Source organism: Tachysurus fulvidraco, chromosome 21, assembly GCF_022655615.1.
Source record: "Tachysurus fulvidraco isolate hzauxx_2018 chromosome 21, HZAU_PFXX_2.0, whole genome shotgun sequence".
In the NCBI taxonomy this organism is placed as follows: Eukaryota; Metazoa; Chordata; class Actinopteri; order Siluriformes; family Bagridae; genus Tachysurus; species Tachysurus fulvidraco.
Genome location: NC_062538.1, coordinates 20181659 through 20199496, shown reverse-complemented (window position 1 = coordinate 20199496; position 17838 = coordinate 20181659). Strand labels below are relative to the sequence as shown.

At 37.5% G+C, this 17838-nt stretch overlaps 3 protein-coding genes across 5 annotated transcripts; 1 reads left to right on the top strand and 2 right to left on the bottom strand.

The window, feature by feature from the left end:
- Positions 1-273: 273 nt before the first annotated feature.
- LOC113646466 (bile salt-activated lipase) lies at positions 274-5468 on the bottom strand. The gene is made up of 11 exons (XM_027152749.2): positions 5312-5468; positions 4848-4995; positions 3870-3989; positions 3583-3780; positions 3055-3185; positions 2811-2918; positions 2079-2193; positions 1650-1836; positions 1203-1406; positions 861-1058; positions 274-543 (listed from the first exon to the last, which is right to left on the bottom strand). The coding sequence occupies exons 1-11, from the start codon at positions 5372-5374 to the stop codon at positions 369-371; spliced, it is 1647 nt and encodes a 548-aa protein (XP_027008550.1). The 5' UTR covers positions 5375-5468; the 3' UTR covers positions 274-368.
- A 963-nt stretch (positions 5469-6431) lies between these two features.
- On the bottom strand, positions 6432-12642 carry gtf3c5 (general transcription factor IIIC, polypeptide 5). Of its 2 annotated transcripts, none has more exons than XM_027152701.2 (11): positions 12286-12642; positions 11549-11744; positions 11270-11468; positions 10726-10921; positions 10372-10476; positions 10013-10127; positions 9688-9768; positions 9004-9086; positions 8476-8558; positions 8184-8326; positions 6432-7245 (listed from the first exon to the last, which is right to left on the bottom strand). In XM_027152701.2, the coding sequence occupies exons 1-11, from the start codon at positions 12457-12459 to the stop codon at positions 7076-7078; spliced, it is 1545 nt and encodes a 514-aa protein (XP_027008502.1). In that variant the 5' UTR covers positions 12460-12642; the 3' UTR covers positions 6432-7075. The 2 variants fall into 2 exon arrangements, with proteins under 2 accessions (XP_027008502.1, XP_047661594.1); XM_047805638.1 differs by having other exon boundaries at positions 12272-12395.
- A 708-nt stretch (positions 12643-13350) lies between these two features.
- Positions 13351-17206, top strand: vps29 (VPS29 retromer complex component). 2 transcript variants are annotated; one of them, XM_027152703.2, is made up of 5 exons: positions 13351-13462; positions 14740-14751; positions 15950-16141; positions 16295-16530; positions 16749-17206. In XM_027152703.2, the coding sequence occupies exons 1-5, from the start codon at positions 13460-13462 to the stop codon at positions 16864-16866; spliced, it is 561 nt and encodes a 186-aa protein (XP_027008504.1). In that variant the 5' UTR covers positions 13351-13459; the 3' UTR covers positions 16867-17206. The 2 variants fall into 2 exon arrangements, with proteins under 2 accessions (XP_027008504.1, XP_027008505.1); XM_027152704.2 differs by lacking the exon at positions 14740-14751 and having other exon boundaries at positions 13360-13462.
- Positions 17207-17838: the final 632 nt, after the last annotated feature.

The following is a 17838-nucleotide window of genomic DNA, read 5'->3' as shown; positions in this document are numbered from 1 at the left end:
ACACACAGCTAAGAGGAAGCTAGGAGGACCAAGTGATTAAGCCACGTTATATTTCTACAGAGTTATGCTTCCTCACCAAACTTATGTTGTCACATATTTATAAGCATTAGAAATCTTTTGGATGTAACAACTGTGTTGAGCTGAATACTTTTCTAAAAGACTTTTCTAAAAGCAATATATAATAAAGATGGATTGGTTTCAAGTGTCAACTACCCCATAAATTCACCCATAATTTGGAATATTTTTATAAAAGGCAAAACCAAAGGAAAAAAGTGCAGACAGTTTGGTTTATTGAATACATTTAACTTTCAGTGTGACTGCGTGATGTTTCATGACAGAGATAACTAGAGACAGATCTGTGGAGGCTTTCAGTTGACGTTGGGAAAACTGGTGTAGGTGGTGCTCCAGAAGTAGACGAAGCGAGCTCTCATTTTCTGCTTGATAGAGTTCTTACCCGTGTCGTGATTGATTTCCACAAACTGGTGGCCATCAGTCAGCTTGGGCCAGGCTACGGGTACTTCCGATTCACCTATGTTGGGGTCACTGAGCAGAAGAAAGCGATGGTGTAAAATACAAACTCAGTAATTCGCAGTCATTGTTGAACAAATCACAAATCCTTTTGCTAGGCGACTGGAAAAGAATTGATCCATTCAGAAACCTTATTGATGAAGCCAAAATAATGGTAGCTAGCATAGGATAATAACATATGGCTAGCTGGTTAGCTAGTGCATTAAGTATAAGAAATTTTATAATACAGCATTTTGAGTTTGACTAACATCTCAACTATACATCTGTCTTACAAGAGTGCATAAATACACAAGTCTGGGTGAGTCATGAGTTATATCTTTAAGATGTATTACCCAGTCTTGGCAAAGTTGGTCCAGTAAGCGATCATATATTTGGCGACTCTGCGATGCTTGGGCAGGTATGCAAGAGGAGTGGTGAAAGGCTTTCCAAACACATACTGCAAATCATCAGCATGATCAGCTCCCATCCAGGTGGGATAGCCAGGCAGGCGGCTGGGCTCAGAAAACACGTACGAATATGTACGGCCCGTCCTGAAACGGCGAACAGAACAAGATGTCTTAATATTAAGTCAAATAAAGCCATGTGTTGGAATCAAGCAAGATTATATAACACATCTACTACTGCTGTAAGCTCTTAGCTTTCGTTTACTTCGGTACCGTTAAGGATTCACCCACTTGGCATGTTTGGCATGTAGATACAGAGAGGTCTGCGTTGGCACCAGGAAAGTATAGTCAGTCTCGATGTCTATGATTGTCTTTTTGATGTCATCCTTGCCAGGCTTGCTTCCCCAGCTAGCAGTGTACTGGTTATAAGCTGCTGCCGAAGCTTCCGGGCCTTTATCACTAGTCAGAGCAGTCAGGAGAGCTTGGACATCTTCACTGTGTCAGGGGAACACAAAGGAATAAATGTTCTGTTTCTATAGTAACAGCTACAACCTTCATGGTGGAATATATATATATATATATATTTTTTTTTTGGAAGGAGCCATGGAAGAAACTTGGAAGTGTGAGCTCTTTGTGACACTCAGAGGTAAAGCTATTTATGTTTCCAGCCACCAGAGGAAAGTCTAAGTACAGAAGATGTTGCGTTTGTTGCTTTTTGTGTTATTAAGTGTTTCTTACACAGGCGTAGGCTGGAGAGGCTGGTTGACAGAAGGAACATCAAAGCCTGTGAAAAGGTGGCCGTCCATGTTGTTAACTCCGGCAATGTAGTCGATGTCAGCTGCATTACCGAACAGGGTGCTGGGGTCATCGGGGAGGAAATCGCCGTCAATCACAGGGGCGAGCGCCAGGTTCTTCACAATGGGGTCTAAAGGAGAATTTTATACTTAATCATGGCAACTTCACTGAGTTATTGCGTACCAATCAACTCAACTTTGTTTCCACTCACAAGTAGACAAGACAATAGATTATTCAGTTGTATTTTTGAAAACTTATCAACTTCAGTTCCATATCTAATACATGACAAAGAGATGAAATGACTCAGTGACTTTGGAGGAGTTTTAAAGGAGCTGTCGTTAGTGTTGCTTTTAGTGAAAGGAAAGTGCTTACTTGTTGCAGATCCTTTCAGGTTAAGGGTACCAGCGGCAGTTAGCTCGACAGGGTCAGTCATCTTCAGGCAGGCTGCCATGCTCTGATCAGTGGGGCAGCCCACTTTCTTAGCAACCTGTTAGCATGTAAAACAACCACTTTATTATAATTTACCTTTACTCCTTTTTCCCCTACAATATTTACATGCTCCGTTCGCTATAGGATACCGTTGATACAAACGGTATAAAGGAAAAATCCACACTGAACGATCAATATTTTTTGTTCTTGATCTATTTTCATGCTTGTCATGACAGATTTTCCTTAAATTTCGGTGCAATCAAGTGGCACCGATATGTCATGCGACCTAAATTAAAGCTAACAGGTGAATGTACAGGTGAAATTCTGTACTATGGTTGTATGTAAATTTTAGACTTTTTAAGATAGCAAATTGTTGCCTGAACAAATGATGTTATTACTAGGACATTGCATAGAATAGAATTTGTTCCTTGGTACATAATAAAATGAATCGTCACACGGTGCTCTATAGTTTCTTAGTCGATTAAGCTTCGTTGATTAAACTTAGCATGATTCACTAAAAAATATCAAGTTGTGCTACATGCAGCCATATCAGCCACATGCCCGTCTCTGGATAAAATTCGAAAACGCTCAATCTAATATACCAAGATGTTCCTTTATAGATCCTTTTGATTAGTTATGTAAAATGATTAATCATGTTACTGGCTGCATAGTTACCTCTTCAGCAAAGGCTCTAGGATTTCGGTTAACAGCCCAAGGACACAGAGCGACGCCACTCTGGGAAATAGCTCTGCGAATCAAACCTTTGTTGTGTGGGGTCAGCATCTGTACACACACACACACACACACACACACACACACACACACACACATACACCACACACACACTCGTCAACTCACAAAGGAAAAGCACATATCCATACAGGATACAGGTTCAAAGGAAAAACAATACGATTCATACCTGAAAGCTCACACTGGCCGCTCCGGCAGACTCTCCAAAGACAGTGATGTTGTTTGGATCTCCTCCGAAAGCCTTAATATTCCTGTGCACCCATGCGATAGCAGCATGCTGATCCCAGAGACCATAGTTTCCTAAGAACGATGGTGTGGTCATTTTTATCACACTCATATTTTTCATAAATGTTATGAAAATGTTATGCTATTTTTAGGGAGCAGACTAATTCTGGTTGCTCAGTATAGGTCTTTAAAGACAAAGAGATGTCGATTTCTCTATTATGGTTGGTCAGAAATTTGATGTACTCGGATTATAACACCAACAGTCTTTGTGGTAGAAAATAGTTCTTCCATTTTAAACCAGTAAGTGAAATTTTATGAGGAGAAAACAGATGAAAGTGAAGTGATAAACACAGTGAAATGGGGTTATAAGATGTATAAGCACTCTTGGAGTGAAGCTTGTCCAATCAAATTAGTGGACCCGTTGTTTAAAAGTAAGCGACCATATAGATAACATTAAGCATTCGATTCTCACCAGGCAACTCCGAATCTCCAGTACTGAGAAATCCAAGCGCCCCGACACGATAGTTCACAGTCACAACAATGACGTTTCCCCGGTCAGCAATCTCCTCTCCACTGTACAGGTAGTTATCCAAAAAGTTAGCACCCGAAGAGCCACCGACCAGATAACCACCACCGAAGAGGTACACCATGACAGGGAGGCCAGTAGAAACTAAAAAAAAAAAAAAAAAAAGGTTAAATTACACTATAACTACAACATTAGTTTTGAAAATGAATCCTACTGGTTGATAGGGTGTTTACTTGAACGGCCTTGTGGGACCCAGATGTTGAGGTAAAGGCAGTCCTCGCTGCCACGGGTTCCACTCTGAAGTAGGTTCAGTTGCAGGCACCTCTTAGGAAAGTCATTGGCTTTCAAAACCCCTGCACAGAAACACAGGAAGTTAAAATCCTAATCCTCTAAAAATCAGTTTACGTACAACCATATCACCATATTTTAGACACTATAATGTTGTAGATCCGTCTTCAAGGACTTTATGTACAAACGTTTTTACTATACATTTTTTTTGGGAGTTGGAAGGAAACCAAAGAACCACAGAAAGTTCTTGACCGAATCGTAAACGCTGTAGCCGTGCTCCCATTAAATACATTTTCCCACATACAATTTAAATCTATTGAAATAACCTCTGTGTGTCCAGATTTCAATTTTTCTCCCAGATCAATTTAAACATGTGACACATGCTTGGTTTGTACAAATTAGGAATGTTACAATATGTACTACTGTAATTATACATTCTCATTTGCTGCTCATGGAGAAAAAACACACCAGAGGTTTATTAATTCATTCATTCATTCATTTTCTACCGCTTATCCGAACTACTCGGGTCACGGGGAGCCTGTGCCTATCTCAGGCGTCATCGGGCATCGAGGCAGGATACACCCTGGACGGAGTGCCAACCCATCACAGGGCACACACACACACTCTCATTCACTCACACACTCACTAACTGGACAATTTTCCAGAGATGCCAATCAACCTACCATGCATGTCTTTGGACCGGGGGAGGAAACCGGAGTACCCGGAGGAAACCCCCGAGGCACGGGAAGAACATGCAAACTCCACACACACAAGGCGGAGGCGGGAATCGAACCCCCAAGCCTGGAGGTGTGAGGCGAACGTGCTAACCACTAAGCACCACCAGAGGTTTAAATGATCAATAAATAGAAAAAATAAGGCAGTGACCCAAAGAGGAAACAGATCATGGAAACAGTTCGACTCACCACTCCAGCCAGGGTGAGGAGTCGGTTTCTGGAATCGGACGGGCTGTGCGGCGAATGGGATCCCCTTAAAGACGTCCATAGAGCGGAAGAGTCCAAGGTTCTTATTCTTTCCCTCAACCAACCCTCCTTCTGTGTATACAGCTCCAAGCTATGGTGTGCGCACACACACACACACACACACACACACACACACACACACACACACACACACACACACACACACACACACTAAAAATTTTTATTTTTGTAAATTTGCATTTTATGAAAATATGAGTTATGGCCAGATTTTGTTAAGATAAATAATTAAAATGTAAAGCAAAATTATTTTGTTGTTTTGTTTTTTTTGTCCTTCATTTTTTGTTGTTGTAGAAAATATACATCATATGAAATTATATATTTTTTTTTAATTTTTGCAAATGATTTCAAAGGTTCAGATCAAGTCAACTTGGATTGTACTGACTCACCGAAGATGCATTTACAGCGCTCAGAAAAAAACCCAAAACCGCTAAAATTCCCAACACAGCCATCTCTATTCACTAGACACAGCAGTACGACCAAGGATGGTTTTATATTTAAACTTATCTGCTCCTATCTCTGCACAGCAAAATTTGCATAGCGCTATTTTTATTTCAAGGGCCAACACGTGTCTCCTTATCTATAGTTCTCACGGTTAAAAAAAAATGAAAGCTTACAGCAGCTTTAAAATGCGCATGTTGCAATGCTTCGATTTCCAAATGAGCTCCAAGACAAACAACATGAATGACAAGCCATGGTAGACATCATGAAAAGGTCAGAACTTGTCCATCAGCTCAGCACTTGTCCATGTTCCAGTGTCGGGGTAACAGACAGACATAAAGTTTTTCTTTTATTAACTTCACAGGAGAACATAAAAAAAGAGGCAGGTGAATTAACAAGTGTTTATAATGTACAGTTATAGAAAGAAAATTATTTATAATCAGGCTCTCCAGGGTCACACAGATTAGGTTGAGTTCCCTTTAAAGTCTGGTTCCATTGCAGTTATAAAAATAATAATTAATAAAATAAAAAAAAGTAAACTTTTAAATCATTTTAGATTTTTTTCCCCTCTAAATCTGTTTTACAGCAATGTTTACAGCACTATACAAAAAAAGAATTGAATTATGAGTGTTATATCTCCTATGTCATTTTTTGACTGGATATACTGTAACGTTTAAAGGGTTGCATTTATTTATTTATTTATTTACTTACTCGCTTAATAATTAATACTAATTTTAATTATTCATAATTTAGCGTACTGTACGTGCGCTATATCTTTCACTAAGAAACTTTTTTACTGCATGCAATGCTTACAGTTACAGATCTGATTAATAATATGATTCATAATAATATAATATATAATTGTATTATCGCAGTATTATTGTATTGTTTAATTCCTATTTTGCTTTTTTATTATTATCTCTTGTCTTCGTATCATTTTTTTTCTGTGTATTTTTACTAACACTTTTTTTATTGTACAGCACTTTGGTCAGTCCTGTGGCTGTTTTAAATGTGCTTTATAAATAAAGTGAACTTGAACTTGAAATAATATCGCAGTCTTTCGTGTGGGACCGTTATTTACCATTTTTCATTTTATTTAGATTCTTAAAGCACTCTTTATGTACATGATGATACATTTTAAATTTCTTGAATTTAAGAAGAGATTATAATTGTTTATAAACTGCTGTGTATGAAAGGAATAAAACACTTCAGGATGTGCCGCTATACAGAAATGAGCTTTGATTGTTAACAGACACCGTCATCTCCCTGAATACACATAGTTTTAATGCTGACTTTGTTATTGTACAAACAGGGAACGCAGTGTATCCATGAAAAGGTGTGATACAATCCCGAAATTGCAGAAGGTCCAAGTCCTGATAGTGACCTGCCAGCTTACACCTGTGGCTGCTTCTCTAAACACACACCTGCTGCGTTTCTGAAGACAATTTTGCAGCTTTATCTCTTTTCTGTTTCATTATGGAAATATAAGATAAAACAGGATTATCGGTACGCATGAGTTCACATATCCGTCTTTCATGTCAGGCCTAATTTCTTTCTTCATTTATGCATCGGTCCATGCTCTGCATTTTTTAACTCAGCCTTTGAACAAATAATTTTTTTACAAAAAAAAACAAAACAAAAAAAACATACATATTCCAGATTAAACATGTAACTTAAGTCAATGTAAACAGCTTAAAGTCCACAGGTCTAGTTTACATGTAATCAAGTATTTCTGTCTCCATTTCATTTTCACTCCCTTCAGGCTTGTAATCTTCATCGTCGTCGTCGTCGTCATCATGGTCATCGTTGTCGTCTTCATCCTCGCCACTCTCTTCGATTTTACGTCCGGCCCGGACAGGCCTCAGCTTCGGGGAAGACAGAGCTGCGGACAATAATAAAATATATTTATGTACAGTTGTATGTAAATGTTTGGGCACCCCCTGGTCAAATTATATACATTATTGATGTATATTTTAAAGAAGTAAACGTGAAGCAAACTATTTTTGAAATAAAATGTTTTCTTTATATTTGTTCAACCTCTATAAGGTACAGTTCTTGTGTTCAAAAACACTTCTCTGTTTTCATGATGTGTCTGAATGATCGATTACAAACCGATGTCACACTTAGTTAATAAAATTGTAAGCTACGTTCACACGTAGCGATTTTATAGCTACTAAGTCATCGGTCTTAATACTAAGATGTAGACTGTATGCTTTCCTACTTCTGGTTGCCATAGTAGCAAGTGGCACAGCTAGCAATACGTTTGAGAACAAATCGGTTCTCTTGCTGCTGACACGAAGAAATCTGCAGGCGCACACACACACACACACACACACACACACACACACACACACACACACACACACACACACACACACACACACAGCACAAACTGCAGCTGCAATTCCATTGACGAATAAGCAGAAACTCCACTCCTGTGTCAAATTACTATATAACTAACGCAAGCCACAAAATCAAGGTGTCTAAGATACTCGGATCACAATGAGGTACAGATTTATACCAAGTAAAAATGTCATGCTAAACACTATTGCTCCTAAATAGTATAGGAGTTTCAATAAAAGTAATAATCATATTATGTGATCAGAGTTAATAACAGAGCCAAATTTTCCAGCAGCACTGGAAAAATATGTAGGTGTGTATTTGGTTCTGGATCCTGAATGGCAGTCAATATTCAACTATCCCTAATTCTGCCAATGCGGTGAAGGTTCTAATAAATGTGAAGCTGAATTAAAAGTCTATTATATGAGTGAACAAGTCCTGGAATCCAACAAGTTGCATGAGTGAGAGGTTTCTGCTTACAAGGTCTTTTGGCTCGTGCCACCTGCATGATCATGGAGGAGATGATGTTTCTGAGCTCGTCCGCGGTCCGTGGCAAACACCAGCCGTCGCGCTCGTCACAGACTTCCTCGACCCCGTCGTTTTTATGGATGACGCTCTTAATTCTGACAATCGTGAAGAAACAATCACTAAACACGCAGGCAAGTGCGAGTGTAAAAGCTTCTTTCTAGGACATTTTCTTTAAACCTGGACATATTTTTCAGAAAGTGTTTTCTGACATAGACATATTTTCCAAAATGATTCGGTCTTTTACTTCTCTACATCCAGATCACACAGCTGGTAAAACATCTGTCGGTAGGGTGGTAACATTCCCTCACGGTAAATGTAAACCGAATCCTGCAATAAAATATCGATGAAACCGGATTATAATCTCAAGATATTTTACTAAATATTGCATTTTTCTGACATCTGGCAACACACTGTATTCTACCGAATTAAAATCAGGGGTTCAATCTGGCAACCTTCACATCAACATGTTAAAAAGACCGTCGGGGTGATTTTCTGTGACGAGACATTTATTTATAACGTAATAAATGTATAATAAAGTAAGACTTTGTGACAAAAGGAAAAAATAAGTAAGAAATTTCCAGTTTGTCTGTAAAATGATATGCTGTTGTTTAGTGTCTTATGTAATTTGAGAAAGAAGGGGGGAAAGCTCATGATCGAAAACAAAGGTGCTGTATTGCAATTGATAACAGGAACTTGTTTCCTGGAGATTCTCCAAAATTAATTGTGAATATGTCAAAAACTGATTAAAATAAAGTATAGATTTCATTTTTACCTTAAGAATGTATTTCGATGTTGAGGATAACATGCTTGATGAACTGTCCTGGTTGATGTCCTTCAAACTAGCTGCCTGGGGAGCTAAAAAAATTAAAGGAATTCTGAATTATAGGGGGGAAAAAACAACAACAACGCTCTTCCATACTTTTTGCTCATTTCTGCAATCGGGCAGTCATGTGGCATCAGTGTAATAATGCTGGTCTGGTCAGTTTTTCACACACAACTACACATGCTAGAATTTACACAAGACAATGCGAAGAAGAGGAAAACGTCCAGACAGGTTCGAGCTGACAGAAAAGGTACAGGAGTGCAAACAATCACTCTGTGGACTCATGGTGAAGAGAAAAGCCTCTCAAAATGCCAAACAAGAATTGAGGCAGAATCTGATGCTACAATGGATAAGAATTAACCGAAAGGTTGAAAAAGATTTTGTCCAGTTTCAGTGATCCTGCGTCATGTTTAGTCATGTGCTGGTGTGCTAATGTTCCTAATAAAGTGCACGCTGAGTGTTAATTCCAATGTTTTTTTTTTCATAACGTCTGCACTATAAAGCTCCAGAAGTTGTTGATTTTAAGGATCTAGACAGGATCGGTAATAAATGAGTAAAAATGATGGCTTAGAAACATCTCCACACGTCACAAGAACAGCAGGATAAACAGATGAGTATTACGACTCCCCTCACCTGCCTTGTTGACCGAGGTGGGAAGTGTGTACTGAAAAGCACTTCTTTTAGCCTTTACTGGTATTTCATTGAAGCTGTGTCCTAGGGAGCAGAACAGAGAGAAAACAATGGAAAAACCAAACATCAATATCCAGTAATTACTAAGAGAAATTAAATCTCATGCTACTGGTAGCTGAATGTGTTCGAATGAGTCCATTCCAAATAAACGATTCATCGATTCATTAAAAAGTAATACGTATAGAATAAAAAAGTGATACACCTGCATCGAACATGCAGTCTGAACGAATAAAGGCTTTACGGACCCACTGGGTTCTGAGCTTCTCACCATGTTTCACTCCACAGCGGATTCTGAAGTCCAGAACTTGGTAGATTTTGGCTTCTACGTTCTGACGGGGATCGTAACCAAACCTCACCCACAGGCTTCTCCACGGCCCGGTCAACTGACACACACAAAACAAACATCAGAGTAGTAAGAAATACCTCAACACAACTCATCACTAGGCTTTGATTATTTTCTATAATAGCAAGTTTTATTCCTTGTTAATATAGAAATCACATTGAAAATTCTATCCGTGATGCTGAAAGACGCTAAACAAAGCAAAGTGAATTTTAAACCTCAATCCAACTTGACATATGATTAAATGTATTGCTAACGGTTTGTTTGATAGTTTAAAAAGATGTCACCATGTAATATGCCAGAATGGGGAGCAGGAGCTTCAGTTTCTCCGGGTGAATGTTGATGTTGGCTTTGATGGCGTTGCGGGACCATATGGGCCGTCCTTCAAACAGCTGTGTGAGGAAACACAGTCACATAGAACAAAACATATAAAAAAAAAACATGAAATAAAGGATATTCACATTTTGTGTTTGATTAAAGGCAGGAGCAATTGGACAATAAAATCTAATTTAAATGCTATAAATAAAAGCCACTTATAGTAACTACCTAATTTGAGTGATATATACATATATATGATTGGCAATGTAAATGAATATTTTCAACACTTCAGTTACACACGCAGTTCGTCTTTAAAAACGTACCTTCCTCATTTCCTCCTCTGCCTTCAGGTCACTCTGGTGTATAGCGTTTTTCTGCCAGTTTGTCTTAGCAGCCTCTAGAGGCTCAGTGGGTACAGTTAAATCTTCAAAACTCACAAAAATGGCATTGTGGGCTCTCCGGGCTCGGTTTGGACCGATCAGGTTCTCTTTAGCAATCAAATGTGAAGGGGTTCCTTCTCTGTATATTTTGAAACAGTAAAGTGATGAAAATGATTTTACTACAAAGAACCCAGGTGATTTTTGGTCTGGTTAAACTACAAAGATTGTTGTTTTTCTAGATCATGATATTAACACAGTTTTGCTGTCTGTCTGTCTGAAATTGGAATAGAAATGTGTTACACTGGCTGTATTTGCATACTGGAATATGATTGTCTCGTATATTTTATGATGCCAAAAGCACTTTAAAGCCACATGCTTGATTTGAGTGCTTAAGTGCTTAATTCCTTTAAATAAGATTTAATCAGAAACAATAAATGGATTTTGGAACAATAAATGAAGTTGAACATAAGATTTATAATATGCTTACCTGTGTGCAACATCTGGCCTATAGTAGTAATCTATCGGATTATCCAGACGGGAGAAAATAGGAGGTGGGATGAAGAGTGGCACAGCTTGGTCAAAGAACTCCTTCTTTTCAGGTTTACGCAACAAGATCTTGTCATACAAAGATATCTGGGATCCGTCTGCCTCTCTGTGCATAGCCAGGTACTGAAAATCTGCCATTCCTTGACGAAAAATAAGCAGGTTTATGTTTAGTTTTAAGATTTTTATTTTTATTAAAGGAATATTGGATAGAGGAGTATACCTTGAAATTTATAAGTGGTGTCTATGAGGCCCTGGATCTCCATGATGATGTGAGATTCCCCGCTGTGTCTGTTTGTCCGACGCCGTACTCGAATGAGCAGGTTGGTGGAAGAATAGCGATTCCCACATACAGGGTGACAGTAAAGGTCCTTAGGACGATACCGCAGCTCCAGCCGTTTGGACGAGTCTCCGTACGTCTGTTAGAAAAATTTGGGACAAAGAAAAAAGACACAATATATACACAATGTATATGAATGATACTTATTCTAATGCATATTTATTATGTTTACATCAAAACACATGTTTACATTTATACTATTATCCAATGTTAACAAGATTTTATTTTATTTATTAACCAATATACTTTACACCTGAATGAGTTTCTTCCTGTTCTAAATTATAGAACAACAAATAGAAACCTTTAGAATCGGTAACTTTTTTTTTTTCCTGTGGCTTCTGAAGTAAATAAATCAATTAATCGCCATGTCATTTGTCCTGTTGTCAGAAACCTAATGTCTGTGAAAGTTACAATGGCTGCAAAGCCCTAATACTGAGACTCCTTCCAAACATCTTGAATAAATCACAGTATAATTTTTGTGCACATTTGTTGATGTTGATGTTACTGATGTATAAAGGTTACATGATTGTTGATATTGTTGGTGCTTTTATCTGTTACAGCGTTAAAGGGAAAAAGGGTTCACTGAAAAATACGAAGATGCCTCACAAATAAATGATCACCTTAGACAGCCCTTGTTCCCCTCCAACAGTCTCCAGCATTTTGTCCACATTATTAACCAAACCCGGATATTCAATACAAACCAGTCTGGTCTCTGATAACGGCAGCGTTACAGCCTCTTTAGTTTTACACTCAGCTTCTGTGTCTAAACAGGCTGTGTTTACTGTCGCGTCCATTACTATACTATTAAATTAACCAAATATCCCTCACATGTCAACATCACTGTAATCAACATGAGCAAAAACGTCCAACTGATAAGCCATTCCGGGTGCAAACTATACTAAATACATGTAGTTCCGCTTTCGACGAACGAGAACTAGAGTCTAATAAAATGTTTTCTAAAGATGCCAACGAATCCAAACTCATTATTTCAAGACTACTGCGATTTTTTTGCGAATACCAATAAGTTTTTAATACACAACTCAATAAATCAAAACAAAACCTGTTATTTTGAAACCGCTGGAAACCTGTCAGTTTAATGTGAGTGTTGCCAGATAGCGAAGATTTAAATAGTGCGTTTACATTTGGTTAATTCAAAGAGAAAAATGCATTTGGTCCTTGTTTGGTTATTTTGAAACATTATTCAAAATAATTATTAATTATTAGTAACCATTATTACTAAAAGAAAATTAGCGCTGTAACAATACAATAATTTGTTAAAATTTCAATAACAAATGATAACAGATAACAAAATGGAACGGCTTATTATGTAAGTCTTATAATAGTAACTAATATAAAGTAAAGAAGAATAATACAAAGAAGGAATCGAGCAATACAATTAATTTAGAAACGAGAAATTAAATTAACAGCCTTGTAAAAGTCCATAGTTTACATAGCTTTTCGGCTTGTAAGTCCAAAATAAATTTTCATTTCCAACTTAAAATGTAAAATGTTTGGTTTCTTTTCAGACCACTTTTACATTTATTGATATGAAACTTTCCAATTAAAATAAAAAATATTTTAAATAAAGATATGACATTTCTCCATTTTACATTCCTCTTCGTATTCCTCTGCGTATTGATTTTTGTCCCACATAATGATTTAAAAACATGTTGAGATAAAATACGTAAAAGCTGCATGATTCATACCGGTGGTTTTTAACAACCTGGCAACCTTGATTCCAGCAGGCCGTCAGTCGCTTCCTGCGCTTCAGAGGGAACACACAGCTCCGACAAAATGGTGAGATTTTCCAATCTAGTCAGTTTTATACTAAAAGGATCTGCGACGACATAGTAAGCATATATCATAAAATACGTACAGAATACAAAATGTAAGACCGGAAGACAGACGATATAATTAGCCGTTAGCTAGTTAGCATGCTGGCTGGCTAGCTTCAGCCATAACATCACATGACTCTTCAACAGAGTGAGGTTTTCCCCATTTAAAAACGTTATTTACCTCAGGACTCATTTCTTTGACGTTTTTATCTCACTTCGGTGCTAAATTGATCATTGATCATTGATTGTCAATGTTATCTATGTTTTTGGAGAGTGGAATGACATACAAATGGAAATTTACCTCATGAAGCTAACGGCTAACATCATATCATATGCTATTATTTTCATCACATCTGGATCACAATGACTGGAAAACAGACTTCCAAAGATGAATCACTCATCTTTATTATTTTTTAACATACAGAGAAAAGCAGCGTGTAATTAACTGTTTAGTTGGATGTTTGAGTGAAAAAACAAACACAAAAAAACAGCTAACTGTCCGAACTTGTATGTATGTATGTCGTTATAATTCATTTTCACACACACACACACACACACGATTTTTTTTTGGAATTATATTCTGACATATTAATTTGCGTTGGTCTGCTATCTGTTTTCCTACATGACCCACAATCCCAGACTGTGTTGATCTTAGCACCTTCAGTGCATCTGTACTTAAAGAGACAGATGCAGCAGCGCTTTAGTCCTTCAGTCTGTTTAGCACCTGAACGTTCTGCAAAAACACATCAGCTTCCTGAAGGTTCACGTTTCTCTGCGTCTAAAGATCAAGTTAATTCCAAAGTTTTACACGCGAGTCGTACGCCGACGTTGATGTCCTTGGAGTCAGAGTTAATGTCGTTCCTTAAAACGGACAGAGCAACTTGTCAACAAATAATGTGTTCAGTTTGAGTTAATCAGATTAGCACTACTTATACATGTTCCAAATATCATTGCCCTCCAAGTTTCCCACTAACCCCACACCTCTAACCTTTAATTAACCATTATCAACTAACATTTCATTTATGTTTGAATTATTCACCTGATATTTATTTGGTATTTTGGTTTCCTTCTCTGTCTCACACCATCTTGTATTGTTTGTGTTCCTTAATTTGTGATTATGCACCGTTTTGATCTCTTGATGTCCCCCACTCCTCCTCCTCCTCCTCCTGCTCTTCTTCCTCCACCTCTTCCTCATGCACTGTCTCCCATCCTGTCTCCAATCAACTGCCTTGTGCTCAGGCTGGTCACAGAGTAAGTGCCCCTCCACTCCCTCCACCCTGCTTTACCGAGGCTTCTATTGCAGACTAATGGTGACGGCTGTAGTAACGCTGCTCTCTGTGAGGCTGTTGGATCTAGTCTGACTTCTGCTTGTTGTAAGAAACACAAGTAAACGTGTCCTGGGACATTCTTGGTAACATCCTCTCAGCTAATGTCTGGTTTTGTTTTGTAAATGTACTGATGTAGGTTTATCCTTAGTGTATATATATATATATATATATATATATATATATATATATATATATATATATATATATATATATATATATATATATATATATATATATATAAGTGAATTTAAGAGCAGTGATGTATTAGAATGTAAGCTGATCCAGGCAAGAAATATTTTGTTTTTGTTTCCTGTTTAGTTTTGTACTGGAGCAAAGAAGGTAATGTAGCAAACAAGTGAGGAAAGCTCATGTGTCGTGAGTTCGGTTTATAACAGTGCATCATGTAACGATGTATATAAAATTGTTTAAATTGCTTAAATCGTACGCACAGGATTTTTCTTTTAAACTCTAAAATCAGTAAAGAGACATATGTAATGATTTTCAACGAGAACTGTATTTTCAAAGCGAGCTTTGGCTGAATGACATAATAACAGGACATGTGGCTTGTTTAAAAGTGCAGATTTTAAAAAATGTGTCAAAAATGTATCACACCAGTGACGTACATCATACGAGCAATGTATTGAAGCTATTGCTTCTCAGTGTGGAATGTTTCCAGACTTCAGCATGAAGATGAATGAATAAATAACACAATTCTGTGCTGAGGGCTATAAACATTCCTTACTTGTTGGATACATTACCCATATCGCTCCAGTCGAACTTTACAGAATCTTGTTTTATCTATTTGACTACTTTTAATCTTAAAGGACAATAATAGTTTTGCAAAAAAGAATATATATATATATATATATGTATAATTATGACATTAGTCTGTGAAACACTTCAAACACTACTATGAAAACCTTCAATCATCGAATCACATAAAATCCACATAGTTCTGAATCGGCAACCGAGTCAGAATTGGTCTCATTAACAGACTTGCCACTGGTGATTGATATAAATAAGATACAATATAATATATAAGTCCATTTCAATCCGTTAGCTTTGATTAGAATCTAATGTCTTGCTCATAGTCTAACTCGGTGTTTATTATATATCTCTAGTTGGTCCTTGTATTAGGTGACCTGCACATTCCTCACAGATGCAACACTCTACCAGCAAAGTTTAAGAAGCTGCTGGTGCCTGGTAAGATACAACACATCCTGTGTACAGGTAACCTCTGTACGAAGGAGAGCTATGACTACCTGAAGACCCTGGCTGGAGATGTCCACATCGTCAGAGGAGACTTTGATGAGGTGGGGTTTACTAATGATACACAAATGAATATCAGCTCTGACTGAACATTGTAGAGGAAGTTGTTTATTTATAGTAGCTTGTATATAGTATAGAAAAGCATTAACAAAAACATTATCTGAAGCATCTTTTTTTTGTGTGTGTGTGTGTCACAGAATCTGAACTACCCCGAGCAGAAGGTCGTAACTGTGGGCCAGTTTAAGATTGGTCTGATCCATGGGCACCAGGTGATCCCATGGGGTGACATGGCCAGCCTCGCCCTTCTCCAGAGGCAGCTGGATGTGGATATTCTCATCTCAGGCCACACACACAAGTTCGAGGCCTTCGAGAACGAGAACAAATTTTACATCAACCCCGGTTCAGCCACAGGCGCTTACAACGCACTGGAGAGGTACAGCACCACCTTCACAACAATTCACGTTCAATTCTGTGTCGTGACGTTTACTTTTTCTCTTAAAGGTGCTTCTAGACCTAGAAAATCATATCATTCTACAGACACCAGACAGGAAAAGAACTCTGATTTGATCTGCATTAAAAATCTGAGAAATGAAAAGATATATAACTGTATATAACGTTATGCATATTTTTGTTCCTTATCACTCTTCACAGCAACATCATACCGTCCTTTGTTCTGATGGACATACAGGCATCTACGGTCGTCACGTACGTTTACCAGCTCATCGGCGATGACGTCAAAGTCGAGAGAATCGAATACAAGAAGTCATAAAGACCGTCAAAGGAAATCGGTTGCCTTCTTCTAAGCTGTGTTTCGTCTCGTTCCTTCCTCGACCACAGTCTCGGCTTATTGCAGATGCTGTACATTATAGATATTTTACAGAAGTATACACCATTGTTTATATGTCATCAGCGGTTGCTCGTGTTCTGTTTCTCAGCAGGATGTAATAATAAATGCAACAATGTCGTATGATTTGCATAATGTTAGTGACTAATCACGCAAATGTTTTATGTCAGATATGTCATATTGACTCATCAACGCTATTATTATCAATTCCAAGGGCCTGATACAACTATGTGAGATTTCATATAATAAAAGAAAAAAATGACAATGTGTCGTATAATTCTTGAGCTTTTTTGAATTTTACTTTGTCTTTTTCTTATACGAGAATGCTAAGAAAGCAGGGACACCTTTCGAGGTAAGTTTAAAAACAGATGATAACATTATAATTAACAAAAATATCAGCAGGAAGGATTTTCTAATCCGCATCACAAAACACAACAGTCAAGCCACTCACAAACATTATCTGAGTCATCAGAAGTTAACCTTATCCATGACCTCAAGACGGACATGACGTGAAAACGGCATTTATAATTTATTACCAGTTTTTACGTATATACCAGAAGCCTTGGTTTTGTGAACCAGTAAAAAATAAGAGGAATGGGGCTTATTCATTAATATGGATGTATTATGGATGTATAGCTCTCTACTTCAAGAGAGATCGATATCAAAAAGCAGGAAATTCTCTTCTGTAATAATTCTGTTATTTGTGTTATATAGCATATTATTCAGTAACTACAATAACTTCATTTTTATATCAAACCATGATTTTTCTTTTTCAATCCTGGACCAGATTTTCTTTTAATAAATTCTGGAGACCTAGAGGAAAAAAAACTAAATTAAAAAAATAAATACAAAAATCCTACTAGCTCAATTATTATTAAGGTAATTGTTAGTTCTGAC

Excerpts from the sequence above, each read along its gene's own strand:
- LOC113646466 (XM_027152749.2), bottom strand. The coding sequence starts at position 5,374 with ATGGCTGTGTTGGGAATTTTAGCGGTTTTGGGTTTTTTTCTGAGCGCT. Across the intron at positions 3,990-4,847 it reads TCCTCACCCTGGCTGGAGTG|GGGTTTTGAAAGCCAATGAC; the intron begins GTGAGTCGAACT and ends GTTTCTGTGCAG. Across the intron at positions 1,837-2,078 it reads CCTGAAAGGATCTGCAACAA|ACCCCATTGTGAAGAACCTG; the intron begins GTAAGCACTTTC and ends ATTCTCCTTTAG.
- gtf3c5 (XM_027152701.2), bottom strand. The coding sequence starts at position 12,459 with ATGGACGCGACAGTAAACACAGCCTGTTTAGACACAGAAGCTGAGTGT. Across the intron at positions 10,128-10,371 it reads CCATTCTGGCATATTACATG|TTGACCGGGCCGTGGAGAAG; the intron begins GTGACATCTTTT and ends TGTGTGTGTCAG. Across the intron at positions 8,559-9,003 it reads CATCGAAATACATTCTTAAG|GATTCGGTTTACATTTACCG; the intron begins GTAAAAATGAAA and ends ATTTTATTGCAG.
- vps29 (XM_027152703.2), top strand. Across the intron at positions 16,142-16,294 it reads TCAGAGGAGACTTTGATGAG|AATCTGAACTACCCCGAGCA; the intron begins GTGGGGTTTACT and ends TGTGTGTCACAG. Across the intron at positions 16,531-16,748 it reads GCTTACAACGCACTGGAGAG|CAACATCATACCGTCCTTTG; the intron begins GTACAGCACCAC and ends CACTCTTCACAG.